The 20,581-nt window shown below is 51.5% G+C and overlaps 1 protein-coding gene across 1 annotated transcript in view; it reads right to left on the bottom strand.

Moving 5' to 3' along the window:
* VWA3A (von Willebrand factor A domain containing 3A) overlaps positions 1-20,581 on the bottom strand; it is a 67,316-nt gene that overhangs the window by 546 nt on the left and 46,189 nt on the right. The window contains exons 21-34 of the mRNA XM_045542760.1: positions 19,065-19,139; positions 18,735-18,879; positions 18,129-18,324; positions 15,756-15,826; positions 12,915-13,067; positions 11,435-11,525; positions 10,353-10,463; positions 9,269-9,366; positions 8,292-8,429; positions 7,285-7,393; positions 4,327-4,471; positions 3,366-3,510; positions 2,759-2,910; positions 1,524-1,647 (exon numbers count right to left, since the gene is read on the bottom strand). Of these exons, the coding sequence (XP_045398716.1) occupies positions 1,524-1,647; positions 2,759-2,910; positions 3,366-3,510; positions 4,327-4,471; positions 7,285-7,393; positions 8,292-8,429; positions 9,269-9,366; positions 10,353-10,463; positions 11,435-11,525; positions 12,915-13,067; positions 15,756-15,826; positions 18,129-18,324; positions 18,735-18,879; positions 19,065-19,139 (1,753 nt within the window). The remainder of the gene's footprint in view (positions 1-1,523; positions 1,648-2,758; positions 2,911-3,365; positions 3,511-4,326; positions 4,472-7,284; positions 7,394-8,291; positions 8,430-9,268; positions 9,367-10,352; positions 10,464-11,434; positions 11,526-12,914; positions 13,068-15,755; positions 15,827-18,128; positions 18,325-18,734; positions 18,880-19,064; positions 19,140-20,581) is intronic.

Raw genomic sequence — 20,581 nt, 5'->3', positions numbered from 1 at the left:
GACACTTTCAAATAAGATGTCTGAGCGGCAACACAGAGAGGGGGTAGTGGCAAAGCAAGACGGTCTCTGAAGCTGAGTGACGTTGGCACCTCTCCAGACTCAGCAGAACCAAAATGGCATCTCTCTGCTACTCGGTAAAATCTGTTCAGGCCTTTCTCCATTTCTTCTAATAAAATAGACATTCACAGGCATGCTTTTGTGTGTGTTAACTATTAATAATAAAATTGCAGAGCCTAGCCTTAAAAACACACGCCTCGTCCGGGCGCGGTGGCTCATGCCTGTAATCCTAGCACTCTGGGAGGCCGAGGCAAGTGGATCGCTTGAGGTCAGGAGTTTGAGACCAACCTGAGCAAGAGCGAGACCCCGTCTCTACTAAAAATAGAAAGAAATTATATGGACAGCTAAAAATATATATAGAAAAAATTAGCTGGGCATGGTGGCGTGTGCCTGTAGTCCCAGCTACTCAGGAGGCTGAGGCAGTAGGATTGCTTAAGCCCAGGAGTTTGAGGTTGCTGTGAGCTAGGCTGATGCCATGGCACTCACTCTAGCCCGGGCAACAAAGCGAGACTCTGTCTCAAAAAAAAAAAAAAACAAAAAAACCACATACATCTCAATTAAGTTCCAAGAAAGTGATGAAGCTGTCTCTTTTCCCCGGCAGTAGCAGCAGTGATCCCATGCTGCAAACAAAAACTCTTAAAGAATCGGACTCAATAGGCACTAAACTGAGAACCTTCACGGTAGACTCATTTGTTTTCCTGTGTCACAAGGACCCTCGTGTGACCATTCATGACTTTTACCAACTTGTTCTGCTGTCTGTGTTATTGGTAATCTTTGTCCCTAGAAGAGCTGCTCAAACAAAACAACGTCAAAAATTATGACATGTCATGTGAAAGTAACCTTTAACATCCAAAAAGCAATCTGGAATTCTGATCGATTATCTTACTCGATAATTTGTTGCCCTGGAAGTATTATCGTTGGCAACACTGCATTCCTAAAAGATAGAAATACGGGCAGAAGTTTTCCATCAAATCAAAAGAGGGTCACCAGAACTAGTGACTTTCCTGGATTTATTACTGAATAGATAACCTATGACTGTACTAGATCTATTGCTTAACAGATAATTACAACATCTGGGTTTCAATGAATTTATAGGAATGAGTACAATGTGCAGGAATTAAAGCACAGAGGTTACGATCACAGGTGTCTTGGCTTCCTCAGCTCCTATGATGTCAGGTGTATGCCTAAACCTCCCTGAGCCTGTTCATGTATCTGTCAAAGGGTACAATAATTAAAAGAGATAATCTATAGAAAGCAACATCAGTCTGGTCTGACCATTATTAAATAACACCCCCAAACCCTGCTTGTTCCCCAGCCTTGAGGAGAGTTGGTCTAGCCTAGAGGACAGCAGCAAGGAAATCCCACATTTTTTAATGCATATTTTGTCTCACAAGAGAAGCAGAGATCTTTTTAGTGAGAAGGGAAACCGCTCGGCTGTCAGCAGACCTTGTAGCTCCACAACCTACCCTTTCCTCGATGAAGCCTTTGGTCAGCAGGCCGTGGATTGTGACGAGCGTGTCCTCGTCGGCAGGGCAGTGGTAGCGGCCCCCGGTGAGCGAAGCCAGCTTTCTCAGGAACTCAACCGCTGCTCTGCGGGGAGGAACGGAGGCTGCACCAGGCAAGTTCCCTGTGAGCCCCCAGTCCCACGGGGAACTTAAGTCTGTGGGGCTTAAGAGAAAACGGCCTGGCAGTGGGCCTTGGCTTGAGCCATGGAGACCACCATGCATGTCACCAAGTACACTCTCCCAGCCAATGCACTCCAGCCCCTGTTCCCCTGCTAGACATCTAACCAGTGCTTACTATGTATTAGGCCTGTAAGGGACACAGTGTGATCTTTACGGAGCTCATGGTTTAGATAGGAGATAAAATATGTAACTATGTAACCCATTTTGCTAATAATAAAGCTTTTTTCTAAAGGAGCTTAGTCTCTCTGGTTTAAACACGTTCTATAGTGACTGTTTATGAAAATACCATAACGAGGCCGGGCGCAGTGGCTCACGCCTGTAATCCTAGCACTCTGGGAGGCCGAGGCGGGAGGATTGCTCAAGGTCAGGAGTTCGAGACCAGCCTGAGCAAGAGCGAGACCCCGTCTCTACTAAAAAATAGAAAGAAATTATATGGACAGCTAAAAATATATATAGAAAAAATTAGCCAGGCATGGTGGCGCATGCCTGTAGTCCCAGCTACTCGGGAGGCTGAGGCAGGAGGATCGCTTGAGCCCAGGAGTTTGAGGTTGCTGTGAGCTAGGCTGATGCCACGGCACTCACTCTAGCCCGGGCAACAGACTGAGACTCTGTCTCAAGAAAAAAAAGGAAAATACCATAATGATGTTATGTTAATCTGTTAGGTTTTCCCCTCTAGCTTTTTCCCCTCAATAGTCACAGATGTGTTCCCAAGAAAGATCAGGAGGGAGGCTACAACCTGACTGCGGGAACTGGGGTGCAAATGTGTTTCCAGGCTGCAGAAAATCAGGTGCACAGCCCATCGGTGGGTACAGTGAGGGCGGAGAGAGGGGCTGTCACTCTGTGGTCCACTGCCTGCCCGGGCCCTCTGGGAAACAATGCTTCTCCTAATTTCTCACTTATGTGAGGAGGGCGCAGGAGAGACAGCGTCTGAGTGAGTCCCCGGATTAGGTGAGGAGCTCAGACCTTCCCCTCCATGGGAACAGAACAAAACTCAGCAGCGATTCCTTACTGCCCACCTGTCTGAGCAGTTCAAGGAAATGGTGTGCACTTTCACGTCTCTCCTCTCCCTGAGTCTTTGGACCTCACCGAGAACAAGGCTGCAGCTCGTGTCTGGCTTCCCGTCAGTCAGGAGGTATAATCCTTCCAGGTCGTGAAAACTGAAAGCTTTCTGAAAGAGCACAGGAAGGTTGTCAGGCTGTCAGGTGCAGGGGAAGGGCTCACCCACAAGGACAAAAACCAACTGCCTGAAGGTGGGGCCTGCTGTCCCCAGGGAAAACGTGTCTGGCTGGATGCCACTGATTTGTTGTCCAGTGAGACTGAGAGACTCCCCTTACAGCCTAAGACAGACGGAGGAAGCTGCTAAGGTTTAGAAGGAAGAGCATGGCCCACTTCCTAGCTGGTTAACCCCAACTGAGTCACCTAACCTCTCTGAGCCTCTGTCTTCATCTATACAGTGAGAACAACCAGAATCCCTTCCTCGCTGGGTTGCTGAGAAGATAAAAGGAAGTCACACTTTGTAAATTCTAAAGTGCTCTTTGTAAATCCTACAGCATCGTGCAATATCAGTATAGGGGACGATGGCATTTGCTTTGCTTCGGGGTTGGGCTCCGTGGTAGAACTTGCCAGCAATGCTTGCAAGACTGAGGTGCTCCCCTGAGCTTGCAGATGGGTCACCCACTGCATAGCCTTGTGACACGCTGCATCCGTGGTCTCCACCAGAGCTTCTTGCCATGGCTGAAGGCCCTCTGCAAAGCTGAGCAGGTTAAAGCTGGAGGGGTGGAGGTGGGGAGAAGATTGGTTAGAGCAATCTGGACTGAATTCGGGGGAAGTCACCTTCGTGAGGACTATTGACGCCTGCCACTGAAGACCCCTACGATGAACCCCATGGCCCCTCAGGGAGAAGGCCGGGGAGCCCCTTGAGAACAAGAGGGGCACACTGACAACAGCAGATGCAGACAGAAACAGGGTTAAATCCTGTTCAAATCCTAGCTCAGCCACAGACTGGTTATGTGATCTTGGGCAAATTACTTAACCTCTCTAACTCCTATCTTCCTTCTTCTGGAAAATCAGGAATAATAATAGCAAAACCCGATAGGCTGTGAAGATTGATGAAATCATACAGGTGAAGCACTTGGGACACAGAAAGTGCTCAATAAATGTTTCCTCTTATTAAGGCACGAAAGAGTCCCACCCTGAGACCAGAGTAACCTGCTGTCCTCTCAGGGTCATCTCTTCTGGATAGAGAGAACAAACAACTTCCCCCACTTAAAAATAAAGTTCACAAAAATAAATAATAATCATAATCATAATAAAATAAATAATCAAATTCAGCTGAAAGCCACAATTCAAGGCCGCGTGGTAGTCCCTTTGCTGTGCTTGTGATTATTCCTAGGCCTGAAATGGATTCTAAAAATTGTTCTCTTTCTGCTGCAGAGCAGAATACAGTGGTCTTCCCTGCTCAGGGAAGCTACTTGGAGGAGCATCTCAGAAAACTCCAGGCCCACTGGAACTGAGAGGAAGAAGCATGCTCCGCCAGGGAAGCCCCAGGAACTGCCCCTTGGATCTGCCTGGCCCAGCCTCCTACCTGTCGCAGTGCGTCCGCAGCTGTTCCCAAATCAGCAGAACCAGTGCTGTTTTCACCTGCTGCAGGTAGGGGCCCATGGACCCCGACGTGTCCAGCAAGATGCACACTTTGCTCTCCAGGATGGCGCCAAACAGTCGGCGGCTCCCTGCTCCGATACGGTAGGGGGCAGAGGCAGGACATGGTGAGGGGTCCTCCTGCTGGGTGGGCTTCCTCACCCTGTCTGTCTTACACAAAGTCTCACAACACCCGTCGCCTGCCTGATAGTGGAGCACACATCACCCCACGTGGCAGGGTCAACTGTCCCAGGGCAGAGCCAGTGGGTGGTTTGGGCCCCTGGGGCTTTGCCCATGATGATTTGCACAAGTGATTATAACCTCCCCGGGCTCCAGTTTCCTCACCCCTAAAATTAAGTGACTGGATTAAATAGTGGCACAGTATTATTTGGGGCTGGAAAAGATGTTAGGGAGCACGCAGTCAGTCAACTGATCCTCAGAAGTTAACTGAGCATTTGCTATGTGCCTGGCACTGCACGAAGTATGGCGATGAACAGGAGAGGGTCCCTGCCCTGCAGAGCTTGTGGTGGGACAAGGAAGACAGATGTTAAATAATTACAATTCTGCCCAGGGTTAGGACAAAGGAGTGTTGTGGAAGCACATAATGGGGAGAACTGAAGTTATTAATGGATGGATCTAGGATGGGGTGCCGGGAAGCCAAGGAAGGACGCGCAGCAGTTAGCCAGGGTGGGCAGACAGAGGGAACAGCCCGGACAGGACGTGAGGACAACGTTAGGAGAGTGTGGCCTGCCGGAGGGGCAGAGAGAAGCCCGTGTGGGGAAATGACAAGGTTGGACTAGAGAGGCCCTCGGAGGGAGGGATGAGAGATGAAGTTGGAGAGGTTGTTAAAGGGCTTGGGATTCAGCCCCAGGGGACCCCCAGGATGCTGGTGACTTGGTGGATCACACGGGCTGGCAGAGGCAGAGCCGAGATCAATACCCAGGTGCTCTGACCCACACTTCAGTCAGGCCACCTCTGGCCCTAGTCCCAAACGGAGCTCAGACGGGGGAAAGCCAAGCAAGCAGAGGGTGATGTGTCCAGTGTTCCGGAAACACGCCCCTGGTGGCAGTGGAAAAACTGACAAACCACTGCAAAATGGAACAGCTTGAGCCGGCTGCGCCTGCTGCCCAGGAGCCTCCAGGACTCACGTGGGGTGTTCTCTGGCAATGACTGTGACAAAAGGAGAATAAGAGGTGAGCCTTCCTGAAGCAGGGGGTTCCATGAGGATATCCAGCCAGCCAGCCAGGCACCCGGTGGGGGGACCTCCAATCACAAACGGCCCGAGGTCCACCTTTGGAACCAGACGACGGAAACACTGCAAGCCACCAAACCCTGTCATCTTTTATCTCCCAAATCTCTCTGACTCTTGCCTGCTCTATCCATCTCAATACCTTGTCCAGCTCTCTTAATCTTTCACCTGGGCCAGACTAGGTCACCTTGATTCCACTCTGTGCCCTCAAGAACTTATTTCCCAATTATTTCCCAATCAGCTGGATTACTGCAGACGCCAGCCTGATCACTCTCCCCTTCTCTAAAGCCATTCAGTGGCTTCCCATTGCTCCTAATCAACAGCTAAGTCCCTTTCCTGGCCTTGTCTGTCCAGGAGGGCCTCGCCCCTCACTCCCGTCACTCTCAGCATCCCCTCCCCACTCGGGACACCTCAGCCCACGCCTGTCCTGCCGCTCTCTGCCCAGGGATCATCTATTCATTCTGCAGATCTCAGCTCTAACATCACCTCCTCAGGGAAGCCTTCCCTGACCTGCCTGCCCAGGCCCACTGCCCCTCTTGGAGGGTGTCTCCAGCCCACGCCCACTTGTCCCCGCACTTGTCGCAGTTGCCACATCAGACTCATTTGTGACTCTTGGGTTAACGTCTGTCTCCTCCGAGACCGTATGCCCTGTGAGCTCAGCGACCACGTTGCGTTTTCCTTCCACCCTTTCCCCGGCACCTAGCAGGAGAGCAACACTCACTCACAGAATAAGGAACGAGAGAGAGAATGAATAAAAGGATGAGGCATCCCGGGGGAAGTTCTGAGGTATGAGACAGCATTTGTATGTGAGCTGTGGGACTCGTACTACAAAGGAAGTGGCTGCATTTCTGGGGCACGTGTGAACCGGGAATGGGTAGAGGCTCACACCCACTTTGTCCCACCTCAGCCTCTGACCTGCGACTGGAGCCTGCAGCCCCTGCAGACACTTTGGGGTCAGCTGTCATGGCTGCACCCACTACCCATGGCCTGTGCCAGGTCCTACTGCAGGGGACTGGACCTAATGAGTTTGCACAGGAGCCTGCGTGGCCCACACAGGGCCACCCATAGGGTCTCTGTATGACTCCCTCCTGCCTCCCAGGCCCCAAAGCCTGAATCGCCTCCTGTCTGGGTCTAGCTGTCTGCCCGGCCTTTTGGACTTGGTGCTTCAGACCATCTGGTAGTCTCTAGCCCTGGGACGTGAGCCTGTTTCTCCTCAGCCAGCCCTGTCCCTCCGCCTCTCCTGGAGGGCCGGGGCACTCTTTGTAGAGAGGAACGGAGACTCCTTCTCTGTCAGGACCCCTCCCGTCTCCACCTCCATCTGCCGGTTCCATGGGGCCAGGTCAATGCTAAAGTAAGTCCCTTAAGGGTGAGCCCCCTGTCACATGCAGGAAGATGAGCTGCAGAGTGTGGCCTTGCAGAGAGACCTTGCCAGGCACGCGTTCTCTCTGGGGCCCTTTGGCCCCTGCGTCCTGTCATCCAGCACCTGGCCGGACCTCTGAACCCAGAAGCCATGTTGTACCTGGATGACCCTCCTGGTTTAAACCCCTGACCCGACACTCCGCAAGGGCCTGGCCTTGGAAGGACTGACCCCAGGGTCCCCAGATCTTCCCCTTCTTCTCCTGCCCCGCCTCCCCCCGGGACGGTGGGCAGGCTCACCAGACAGCAGCCACTGCAGCCTCTGGACATAGCGCCTCATCACCTTCTCCACGCACCTGACGTACACCTCCATGTCCCTGGGCGTCCAGTGAATGTGTCTCACCACGCCCTGCAGTGAGGCAAGTGAAAGCAGACGCCCAGCCCTCAGCTGTCTCCTCGTGGCCCCACCGCCCCTTAAGACAATTATTCCACGTGGTTCACGACTCCCAAAACATCTGTTAAGCATGTATTTTTGTTGGTTTAAAAGCCTTTTTTGCTTTTATTAAACTAGTAGATTTATGGTTCTGCAAAGGAGCAGAGGCACGAGGATGATGGTTTTGCGGCAAAGGCAGTCACTGTAGTGCTAAGAAAACACAGTATCTCTAAATTTTAAAATAGAAAACCCTGGGTGGCAGGGCGGGAAGTCCATACATTTCAGACCAAAAGATGACTTCGATGGAGAGGGAGCGGCACGCGAGAATGACCGTAAGTTCTTTCAGTGAGTCATTTTGAATTTCATGGCTATTTTAGTTTCCCCTAATGTTAACACAGTGCAAAAGGGCAAGGAGAGACATGATTAGCTTTTCATTTTGTACTAAAATTACTTGTTCCAGTCTCAAAACAATGAAAACACATTACCCCCAAGTTAGAAAACAGAGACGAGGACCACCTCTCTTCCTACCATCACCCCCGTTTGCTGCCATCCGAAGGCACCATGGTCAGTGTCGGGGTACAGAGCGCTTGGGGGGGGGGATTGCAAAGCCGCTGCCGTCTGTGCCCAGCAATGGTTTCTCATCCCCCTCCACGAGCCTGGCAACCCTGGAGTGGGATCTCAGGCCTCTGGGGGGCTGGCTTTTCTCCCAACAGGATTCTGCGTCCCCTATTTGCTGGGGGGAGCCCCACGTTGGGGGGTGGCGTTCTTACAGGCAGGAAGAGATGCCCCGGTGCTGTGCACCGGTCTCTGCCACCTGCAGCTGAGGAGAGGCAGGAGCTGGGGGGAAACAACAGCAACAGCAACTGTGACTTACATTGACCTCTATGCTGGGGAAGACGCTGCAGGACTTGGCAGACGCTGATCTCCGGGCTGACTTTTGATGAGCGCAGCTGGGACCGAGGCATCTGGAGATCTCCAGCTTCAATTTTTTCAGCCCATAATTTGCTACCCACTTTGGATAAAGGAAAGAACTATTATCTTAAGTAATTAAAGGCCTAATTGAATGATTGACTCTTTTTTTTTTTGAGACAGTGTCTTGCTCTGTTGCCCAGGCTGGAATGCAGTGTCACCATCATAGCTCACTGCAGCCTTGAACTCCTGGGTCCAGGAGATCCTCTCACCTCAGCCTCCCAAAGTACTGCGATTATAGGTATGAGCCACCATGCCCAGCCTGGCTCATTTATTAAACCTCATGTTAGACCAGGAATTTGAGACCAGTCCAGACAACATAGCAAGACCCCATCTCTACAAAAATTTTAAAAACCAGCTGGGTGTGTTGGCATGCACCTGTAGTCCCAACTACTTGGGAGGCTGAACCAGGCAGGCTCAAAGCAATTAGACCAGCATGACATCCAGGATTTGCATAATCAGAGCCAGGCTTAGGCTTCCATTAAATAATTGTGGGAAGAAAGATGTTCTATCTTCTCATAGGAACAAGTAGGGAGATTTCTCTTGCTTGCAACTAAAAGGGTCTGATACCACTAAGTACTTTACACAAAATACACTTTAATCCCCACATCAATTTCCTTAGTAGGTATGACTGTCTTCATTTTACAAATAAAGATATTGAGTGTAGCTAAGTGACTTGCCCAAGGTCAGGCAACTAGGAAGCAGCAGACCCGGATTTTGAATTTAGATCTATTTAACCCTTACTGCATCTGCCGCAGTAAGCAGTCATTCTTTGCAAGTTTGTTCTTATTTCCAAGCATGCCCACCTCCTAGAAGTAATGGTTGGTGGAAGGAATTATAGTATTGCCTAAGGGGCACGTGCTGGTGCAGACATCTCAGTACCTCTTGGCTTGAGCAAATCGTATCCTTTCTGGGCAACTCAATGGAAGAATCAGTCCTTCTTACACCCCTTCCTTGAGGGTACTTCTTGTACACTGCACCTAAGAGAAACAGAGCGAGGTCACTGCTATAGTTCGGATGTTTGACCTCTCCAAATCTCGTGTTGAAATTTGACCCCCAATGTTGGAGGTGGGGCCTAGTGAGAGGCTTTTGGGTGGGACATGGGGGCAGATCCTTTATGAATAGATTCATGCCCTCCCTGGTGGGGTAGGGGGAGTGAGTGAGTTCTATTAGTTCTATTAGTTTCTAGGACAGCTAGTTGTTAAACAGAGCCTGGCGCCTGCCCTCTCTCTTGCCTCCTCTCTCCCCATGTGATCTCTGCACACATTGGTCCCCTTTGCCTTCTGCCCTGAGTGGAAGCAGCCTGAGGCTGTCACCAGATGCCCAGTCTTCCAGCCAGCAGAATCGTGAGCCAAATAAACCTCTTTTCTTTATAATCTCCCAGCCTCAGGTATTCCTTTACGGCAACACAAACGGACCGAGACAATGTGCACCTCTCTCCCCGCCTCCTCCCCCAGCTGCTCCCTTTCTCGTGTCAGTTTCTCTGTCAATCAAGTCAGCTGTAAAATTCCTTAGGTGCCATTTGCTGAGAGGTGGAAAGGGAGGCTGTCAGGTGCTCCGGGCCTCCCACCTGGCATGAACTGTTGCTGGGGTCTGCACTCTCATGGGGTCTGCACTCTCGCAGCACTCAGTCAGGCTGGCCTTGGGGAATCATCCCCATCCGCTTCCCCATCTGCCTTCAAGCTAAGGAAACAGCCCCTAGTGGATGCAGCCAGAGTTCCCAAGGGTCTCAGAGGTCACATCTTCAATACTGACTTTCCTCATTCTCTGGCCAGCGCCAAGACTTCATGTGTCCATCCCCCTGGGCTGGGAGAACTGCGTCGTGTGAGAACAGCCTTGCTCCAGCGGCACTGCGGCCCGTGGCCGGGGACAGTAGGAGGGGCTCCTTCCCATGGGGCCCGCTGCCCTTCAACAGTTCCCACGGGGCGAAGGGGCTGTCTGGACACTTGCACAGCCCCCAGCTTACCCACTTTATTCCCTGTGTCTGTGTAGAACAGCGAGAGCGCTGTCTCTGCTTCCCGTGACTTGGTCTTCCTCCTCTGCTCTGTCGTCACGTCTTGCGCTGGCTGGGCTGCAGCTAGAGAACGTTGGGCTTGTTGGCTGGAGCAGCCCAGTGAGTTCACGTGATAAACTATCCAGCCTGATTTAGAGACTTCTCAACTCCAGCTAGACTCCACCCCAGGAAGTGGGGCTCCAAGATGGCTTTGATGCACCCCTTGTCCCCATCCCAAGTCCTCTGCCCTCTCCCGGATCAGCGATAGGCAGAGCTGCCATATACTGAGTCCAGATGTTCACCAGGTGTGGCACTCAGTCCTGGCAGACCCCGCCCCACTTCACCCCCCTGCCCCTAGACTGCAGGTGAGGGAAGCGGGACTCAGAGCCGGCCAGAAGCAGAGCAGTGATCACTCCACGGTCTTGCTGACTCCAGAACTCAGCTCTGGGCCACTCTCCCATGTCTTTGACATTAGAATTGGATACATGGTCTTAGGTTCTTTCTTTCTTTCTTTTCTTTTTTTTTTTTTTTGAGACAGGCTCTCACTCTATCACCCAGGCTGGAGTGCAGTGGTGCAATCATAGCTCACTGCAGCCTCAAACTCCTGGGCTCAAGTGATCCTCCTGCCTCAGCCTCCCAAGTAGCTGGGACTACAGGCATGTGCCACCACGCCTGGCTAATTTTCTATTTTTTGTAGAGACGGGGTCTCACTACATTGCCCAGGCTGGTCTTGAACTCCTGGTCTCAAGTGATCTTCCTGCCATGGCCTTTAGCTGACTACTTTCATAAATGTCACGATGGCCCCATCACGACCAGCGGCACCTTATCCTCAGCCCCTCCAAGCCCGAGTTCCTTCACCAGTGAAATGAGACCTGATTGAGTGCTGCCACACAGGACTGTCACAGGCTTTAAACCGGACAGTCTCACAGACAAGCCGGCACGTGATGGGGACTCATGACTGATCACGGATAATTTTCAGGGCTGTGGTTATTAATCCGTGCCTCGGCTGTGCCCGTGCCGCCCCGTCACCCCGCCTGACCACGAACACGCCTTACCTGGCGAGGTGCCCGCTCTGCCGCTGAGTGGACGCCACTTCAGAGCCTTCGAGGGGGGGCTCTTCTCTCGGTCTTCTTCATCTTTAACGTCCTGGAAAACAGGCCGTGCGTCCCATCAGAGGCCTGTTCTCTGTGGCGGGCGGTACCCCACTCGCCCCAGCCTCAATCTGTCAACGAGGAACTCTGCAGGGAGGAGCCTAAGGGAGGGGACTCCTCAGACACGCCTGGCCCCTCTCCTGCAGCGGATTCAGAGGGGACTCTGGGTTTTGAGGCGGAAGTGTGTGCACCTGTGCATGCGTGTGCGTGGCATGAGACAGTGAGAGAGCATGCCAGGACAGCTGGGGGGGTTGCCAACTGCGCCAGTTGCCTGCCCCTCTTCCTACTGGCCTGGGATGTCAGGGCCTCCAGCATGTTGAGCAATCATTCGGGTAACTTCTGTGCCCTGCTGGGCACCTCAGTTTTAAGGGAAGAGTTTCATCATTACCGGGCATAACTGGAGTGTCACCCAGGGTCCTGTACCAGCTATGGAGATCTCTGGGTGAGCTGCTGGGACAGAGACCTGGAACTGCCATCGAGGGAGCCCCCAGCCTGGTATCGGGAGGGCCCACGAGAGGTTCTGTACAGCCTCAGCCTCCTCACAGCGAATCACTCAGGAACCACTGGCAGCCCAAGAGGTGAACCCTGAGATTCCAGCGTTTCACCCCAGAACTTGGGAAGGCAGGAGAGGGCGATGTGCCTGGGCCGGCTGCTGAAATCTGGCGTTCTCTGGATGACGGCAGCACTTGTGTGCACAGAATGCCCTGCAAATGCAGCCCTTTGGCTGGGAATAAGCTACGTACTGTCTGGAATGGACGTCCTCATTTTGGAAATGTGCCGTGTTCACCGGGGCCTGCCAGCCAGGGAAAGGCTGAAGAGCTCACGGGTTTCTGTGCCCCTTCGGCTCACAAGCACAGCTGTGTCTGGGGTCTTCCCTCTGGAGGTCCCCTGACCGCCGTGGTGGGGCGGGTACTCATGCAGGACAGATGTGACAGGCCGGGGCTGGGGCTAAGCCCCAGCAGGCACAGGTCCACCCTCGGCCTCCTGCCGGGGCCCTGCTAAGCCTTGGGCAGCAGCAACAGAGCCCGTTAGAGACCCTGATTCCCTTTCCCTGAGAGACCCTCCAGGACAAGGCAGCAGACGTGACAGTGGCTGTCAGTTCCTCGGCGTCCTCATTACCAGGCTGGGGACCATGCTGGGATAGGCAGGCAGAGCCAAAGGTGGGGAGGGGAGTCCAGAGGAGCCCCTGGAGCTGAGAAGCAGGTCCCGCAGGGGAGTTGCCAGGGCGACAGGTACCCATGGGATGTCACCAGGGAAGACCCCGCCCCCACCCTTGCTGGCCCTGGGGACCGAGGGCCTGGCCCAGGCATCTTAAGTTCAGGAAAGACCAGGAGCCGAAGTGGAAACCAAATGCTCTGAGTGTTATTAGGGAAGGGACTCAAACCATTCTGGCCACCGAGGGGGCCGTGGACTTGGGAGAACAGAGTTTCTTGGGCTGACTTCTCTGCCGGAGCATCTTTGGCTTTTCTTTCTGGAGATCTGCACTTTCCTTTTTTTTTCCTGAGCGGTTCTTCAGGGAGGCCACCAGGAAGGCACACTGCAACGGGAGTGGGGGGTTAGCAGCAGCCCAGCCACCGTGGACGGGTAGACGGACAGGCACATACACACCTGGCAGGAATGCCTGGGTCTACTGGAACCCCTGGCATCTCCCGGATTCCTCTTTTGGTCCCTAGAAAGCCACCTGGGGTGACAGTGCTGTGGATCAGTCCTACTAACCGTAAGTCCCAGGGTCGGTGCTATCTTATCCCCATTTTATGGACGAGGAAACCAAAGCACTGTGAGCTTAAGGTCTTTGTCCAAGGCGACAATACTAGTATGTAGAGAAGCTTCGATTCAAACCCAGGTGGGGCTGGTTCCAAAGCCAGCGCTCCTTCCGTGGTAAAGCACTGTGGCCTGCGCAGGGGCTGGTCAGCTCACCGTATGCCAGGCTGAGTCCAGATACTGGCACAACAATGGCGTAATACTGGGTTCCTTTGGCCTACAAATTTCTCAACTGCCCAAAAGGTCCTCTAGTAATGTCAGTGAAGGTACTAGAAGACACCATTCAAGTGTAAATAAGCATCCTAAGGAAGGATGGATCCAGCCCATTACTGCCCATTAACACCTCATGAATGAGTGGCTCAGGAGAGGGAATGGCACTGACGTGCACCTGGGGAGAAGGGACTTTACAAAGCACCAAAGGGTGCTGGTTCCAGGACAGCTCAGGCAGGTGCAGTGGAGCCACAGAACTGCCCATCCAGTGGCCACAGAGGAAAAGAACGTGGAGATGTGGCCCTGCCCTCCCAGGAGTCCACAAGCCAGCTGGGGACATGAGTCTAATGGTACGTTGGGGGAGAGCCCTTTGCAGACACCTCCCCTGCCTGAACCATGGCCCCTACGTGCTCTTTGTCCATCATCATGGCTCGAACTGCCCGAAGTTGCTATCTCCAGCCATAGCTGTTCCTACCTGCCCACAGGATACCCTCATTTCCCGATCTCAAGGCCCCACAAACTCACCTTTGTCCCAAGTCCACCTTGACCTGCACCCCCCATGGGCTCTTCTCCTTTCTCTGGGTCAATGGCACCACTGTCTACCGGGTCCCCCAGTAAGGAACCTGGGAATGTTCTTCCTTAAGTGTTCTCATGTCTGTCTCCTGGTTCCCATGCTCAAGGCTCCTACCGTGATCTGGCCCTTTCCTACCTCTCTAATTGCACCTTGTACTGCTCACCCACCCTCTTTGAGGAAGTGAAATTTTAGTGCATCTCGAACAACGAAGAGCAAGCCATGGAAGGTCTAGGAGGGGAATGGCGGGCAGAGGAAATAGCCGATGTAAAGGCCCAGAGTTTAGGAATGAGCTTGGTGTGTTCAAGGAACTCAAAGGAGGCTAGAATGTAGAGCACCCAGACCCCAAACCAGTGACTTGTAGGAAACACTCCTGTTTCACCTGAAGCCTTGGGTGTCAGTGGATCAGGACACGAAGAGGAAAGCTGACATGGGATGAGTTGTGTCCCCTCAAAAGACAGGCTGAAGTCTGAGGCCCCAGGACCTGTGAATGTGATCTTACTTGGAAATAGGGTCTTTGCAGATGCAATTAAGATGTAAATTAAGATGAGGTCATACTGGAGTAGAATGGGCCCTTACTCTAAGATGACTGGTGTCCTTGTAAGAGAAGAGATACAGAGACACCCAGAAGGGAGACAATCATGTGAAGATGAAGGCAGGGGTTGGAGTTACGCTGCCACAAGCCAAGGAACGTCAAGGATTGCCGGTGACAAGGGCTCCCTCCTTGACCAAACTTAGGTTCCTCTGAGGCTCCTTTTCAACAAGACCTTGGCCTGCTGAACCCAGTTTTAGCAAATAATCCTGCTTAGTCTGGTTAGTGAGACCCACTCCACCCTTGATATCCGATCAAATTCCTCATCTCCCACCTTGATATTAATATCTAAGTCCTTGGCCAGCCTTTAGCAAGAATCCCCTACCTATGACATCTAATTAAGTTCCTCTTAGTAATTTTCTATCCACTGACTCTGCCCATCGGCTATAGATCTCCAGCTATCATTGTTATTACCAGAGTTGAGTTCAATCTCTCTCCCCTATTGCAATAGTCTTAAATAAGGTCTTCCTTGCCATTTTAAATGAATATCCAGTGCCATTTAAAAAAAAATAATAATAACTGGCCGGGCACGGTGGCTCACGCCTGTAATCCTAGCACTCTGGGAGGCCGAGGTTGGAGGACTGCTTGAGCTCAGGAGTTCGAGACCAGCCTGAGCAAGAGCAAGACCCCGTCTCTACTAAAAATAGAAAGAAGTTAGCCAAACAACTAAAAATAGAAAAAATTAGCCGGGCATGGTGGCACGTGCCTGTAGTCCCAGCTACCTGGGAGGCTGAGGCAGGAGGATCACTTGAGCCCAAGAGTTTGAGGTTGCTGTGAGCTAGGCTGACGCCACGGCACTCTAGCCCAGGCAAGAGAGTGAGACTCTGCCTCAAAAATTAATTAATTAATTAATAAAACAAAAATAACCGTCACCCCCAGAAGCTAGGAAGAGGCAAGGAAGGATCCTCCCCAGAGCCTTCAGAGAGAGCGTGGCCCTGCTGGACCTTGAGTCCAGACTTCTGGCCGCCGGAAGTATTTGAGAATAAATGTGTGTTGTTTTTAGCCACCCAGTTTGTGGTAGTTTGTTTTGGCAACCACGTAAAATGAATACAGAAGCCAGTGCCGTCACTTGGTCCACGCCCACGGCGTACCTTTTGGGAGTAGTTGAGCGCCTTCTCCATCTCGGACACGATGGAGTTGATGTCATCGCTCTCATAAATGCCTGGAAACAGAGCACACTGTGAGCGTGGGGAAGGGGTGGGTCCTGCACGTGTCCACATCTGGACACACCTGTGGAGGCCACTAGAGTCCGAGGAGCAGGGTGGGGCCTCAATGGGCTGAGCTGACCAGCCCCCACCCCACACTGTCCAACGGGGAAGAGGATGGGCAGGTGTGATGTAGTCACCAACAGTGGGGCTGGCCTTGTGACCAAGGAACCTGGCAACCACCCACAGGAAAAGCAGGTTAGGTGCAAAAGCCCCACTACTCCAATGAACAAAAGGACCTACCCTGGAATTATCACAGTACATAATGTCTATGGTGAACACTGATGTCTAGTTCGAGAGGGACTAGAGTATAATGGCTACGAAGACAGACTCTGAGGCTGGGCTGCCTGGGTTCAACTCCTGGTTCCACCACTTAACTCTCTGTGTGTTCTTGGGCTCTGTGTCTCAGCTTCCCCATGTGTAACATGGGATAATAATCACCTACTTCATAGGGTTATTGTGAGGAACAAATCGTAATACAAGTTGGCATCCCAAACACAAAACTCTAAAATCCAAAATGCTCCCAAATCTGAAATTCTTTGAGCACCAACATGATGCTCAAAGGAAATGCTCACTGGAGCATTTCAGATTTTGGATTTTCAAATTTGGAATGCTCAACCTGTAAGTATTCCAAAATCTGAAAAAATCCAAAATCCAAAACACTTCTGGTCCCAAGAATTTAGGATAAGGAATACTCAACCTATATCTGTAAAATGCTCAGAATTGTATCTGGCATATAATAACTGTTGGGTAAGCATTTGCTATTATTAGTGATAATTACCAACAGTAACTTAAATGTACATGCCCAGAACTTTCCAGGAAAGAACGAGCTGGGAAACAGGGCCCCAGCGTTCAACCGCTGACTTTGTAACCACGGGCACAGCACGTTCCTGGGAGTTACTTCACTTAGGAATCAAAGAGGTTGGGATGCATTAGTGTGTTCTAGCTTCAATCCCTCCCATATCACTGTCATGGTTTTGTCTTGTCTGCATCCCACTTAAACCATGATTTACTTCAAATGTGTACTTCAATCCACTCACTTTTGGTTCACTTAAAAGTACAGTCGTGCACTGCTCAACGATGGGGACGTGGTCTGAGAAATGCATTGCTAGCGATTTTGTTGTTGTGTGATTACCACGTGCACTTGCACAAACCTAGATGGTGTAGCCTGCTACACACCTAGGCTACGTGCAACAGCCTATTGCTCCTGGGCTACACACCAGCACAGCGTGTTACTGTGCTGAGTACTGCAGGTGACTGTAACACAGTGGTAAGTATTTGTGCATCAAAGCAGATCTAAACATAGAACAGCTGCAGCAAAATACGGTATGATAATCTTATGCTGTATATTCAGTCCATCATTGACTGAAACATCATTATGCGCTACATGATTGTACATTTAAAACAGAAGATTTATGTCACTACTGGCAATGGAAAAGCCAGTATTTTTCTAACAATGTTAAAACAAGCATACAACTGTCACAATAAAAAAAAATTGCTTCATGTGACATTTACAACTATCTTGCCACCACCTGTTGTGAAAATACTATGCTTTGGGAAACATTAATCTAAGGGATTTTTAGGGCACTTTCCAGCTCTGACATTCTAAAATACTTTTTTTTTTTTTGAGACAGGGTCAGGCTTTGTCACCTTGGCTAGAGTGCAGTGGTGTCATCATAGCTCACTACAACCTCAAACTCCTGGGCTCAAGTGATCCTCCTGCCTCAGCCTCCCAAGTAGCTGGGACTACAGGCATGTTGCCACTACATCCGGCTAATTTTTCTATTTTTTGTAGAGACAGGGCCTCACTCTTTCTTAGGCTGGTCTTGAACTGCTGGCCTCAAGCCATCCTCCCACCTCAGCCTCCCAAAGTGCTAGGATTACAGGTGTGAGCCACCATACCTGACCCTGATATACTTTCAAAGTGTAACTTTTTTTTTTGTTAACTTTAAAAAAATTGTGGTAAAAATATACATAACAAAATCTATCATTTTTCTCATCTTCAGGATGGGATTAAAAAGAAATTTTTAAACAACTGTCATTTTCATTGTTTCTAAGTGTACAGTTCAGTGGGATTAAGTACATTCACACTGTTGTGCAACTACTGTGACTGTCCATCTCTAGGGTAGTAGTTTTACATTTTAAGATGTAATTTTCACGCGCTTTTCTGTCATACGTCTATGGTGTAAGGGAGCTCTGTTGGCGCTGAGACAACTGTCTGGAAAGAAAGAGATGAAGGGACCAGGCAACATCACACACCTGTTTCTCCAAACCAGTGGAAGCGGCCACCAGCAGCCCGGGTGACCTCCCTGTAGGCAGCGGCCGTGTCACTGCGGCTGGCATAGCAGGCGGGGGGCGTGGTGTCCATCTGTGGCTCGCCCACGTAGAAGAGACACACGTTCAGCTTAAGGTCGCAGCCCCCACAGGCCTCGGCCACGTAGGAGCTGAGCGTGGGCTGTGGGGGCAGAGAAGGCAGAGGGGACCGTGGTTGAGGGCCCTGAAGCTTCCAGGCTCTGATCTGTCCAGCCCAGTAGTCTTTCCTGAGGGCCTACTGTGTGCCTGGGCTGGTACTTGGCCCCGAGGATAGAAACATCTTCACAGGGTGTGGCCGGGGAGCTGGACCAGAGAGCCTGGTTACAGGGCAGGTCTGCAGCCCAGCAGCATGGACACCCCGGGGAGCCTGTTAGAAACGCAGACTCCCAGGCCCTACAGTCGAGCAGCGCCCCCGGGTGCCGGTCCGCACACTGAAGCTTGGGAAGCGCTGGTTTCCAACATCAAGCTGGAGCAACTGCTGCGAGGTACCCGCCAAGGGAGGATGGATGGGGTCGCAGAGGATGACGGACACCCAGGATGCAGCCTACCCACCACGTCCTGGTCGGGGATGCCCCCCGTGAAGAGGTAGATGCCCTGTAATTGGTGCTTGTCTTTGTCCTTGAAGTCCACTTCCACAGCCTTCCGCAGGGCACCGAGGACGTTCCTGCTGCCCTGACACTGCAGGTTCAGGGCCCACCTGGGGAGGCAGGGACAGCCGTGCTGAAGGAGGCCCCCACGAGCCCGGAGCAGAAGGCAGTTGTTTTCTGGTATCTGAGGACAGGGACGCTAGAGAGCTCTTTCCCGGTCGAGAAGGGAACAGAGAACACAACCCCCGCCAGGCTGCCCCGGGACGTGGCGGCACAGACTCCGCCCAACACCTACCGCCAGGCGCTTTGTAAATTGTCGTGGCTCACGGGAACCATCTCCGGCCTCCAGCTTTCGATTGCGCTTCCAAACCTTTAAAGAAGCAAAGAGGGCTTGTTCTTAGGCAGGGACCATGTCTGCGCTGTGGCCCAGTGCTTTGGGCTCCACAGGCTTTTAGGGGGGCAAAGTTCTGATGACACTCCCAAAACATCAGATGTCACTGGCCTGGGCCAGCCAGGAAACTTCCTTGCTGGTGGCGACATGTCCCAGCACGAGACACAGCACAAGGACCGGCTGGGCTCGGCTTCCTTCCTGCAGCCTTGAGCTCCAGCCTGTGTCCCCCCTCCAACCCCCCATCTCTCCTCTCCTTTCATACTATAATTCCTTTTTTAAAAATATACATCATCTCATTTGCACTATAGGGCAGAATTTAAGACCCTTGAGAAGAGGATTTATCCCCGTTTGTCAAGGAAAAGGTGTCCTGTCTGTAGTTCAAGATCAATTCCTCCACCAGGGCTCCAGACCTCCCTGTTGCCAGTCTTTTCTGAGACTGCCCCGCAGTTACCCCTCACATGGACACATCACTAACTGCCCTGCACTCCCCTCTTCCCCCTGCCTCTCTACATACATGTTTAAGCCTCTTCATACTTAAAAATAACTCCCTCCTTCCACTGGGGAGCTATTCTTCCAGCAACTGTCCTCTCCTTCCTCTTTTCCCTTTGTGACGAGCTCCCTGGAAAAACAACATGCCGGCACTTCCTCACCTCCCCGGCCCAAGCTGCAGCCTGGGGTGGGGGACTCGACCGGAACACCCATCCTCCCCACGACCCCATCATTCCCACGTGCTGGGCAAACACCTACTCTCTGGCAAGACTCAGCTAAAGGGGCACGTCCTCCATGAAGATTTCCTGGCCCTACTCTGCCAAAGCCAGGCATGGTGGCTCATGTCTGTAATCCTAGCACTTTGGGAGGCCGAGGCAGCAGGATTGCTTGAGGCCAGGAGTTGGAGGTTGCAGTGAGCTATTATATGATTGCGCCACTACACTCCAGCCTAGGCAACCCTGTCTCTGAAATAAATAAGTGAATAAACAAACTTTGTTGATTGGATAGATAAATGAATTGAAATACTCTCTAGATGTTTTCTAAGAATTTTTCCATAGAATTTACTAGGGAAAGATTAGGCTCTGGTATAGAATAATATCTAAAATTAACTGCTGACATAATAGGTTTAGAATATGCTCTATTTGGTGTAAGGTTGTGTAAAAACGTATATTCAAGTGTCTTTCCTAATTAGTTAAAATGGTATACAATTTTAAAAACTATAGGCCAGGAGTGGTGGCTCATGCCTGTAATCCTAGTACTTTGGGAGGCTGAGGCAGGAGGATCACTTGAGGTCAGGAGTTTGAGACCAGTATGAGCAAGAGTGAAACCCTGTCTCTACTAAAAATAGAAAAATCAGTCAAGCATGATGGTGCATGCCTGTAGTCCTAGCCACTTGGGCAGCTGAGGCAGAAGGATCGCTTGAGCCCAGGAGT

This window comes from Lemur catta, chromosome 2 (genome assembly GCF_020740605.2).
Source record: "Lemur catta isolate mLemCat1 chromosome 2, mLemCat1.pri, whole genome shotgun sequence".
Lineage (NCBI taxonomy): Eukaryota > Metazoa > Chordata > Mammalia > Primates > Lemuridae > Lemur > Lemur catta.
This window is presented reverse-complemented; position numbering and strand designations above follow the sequence as displayed.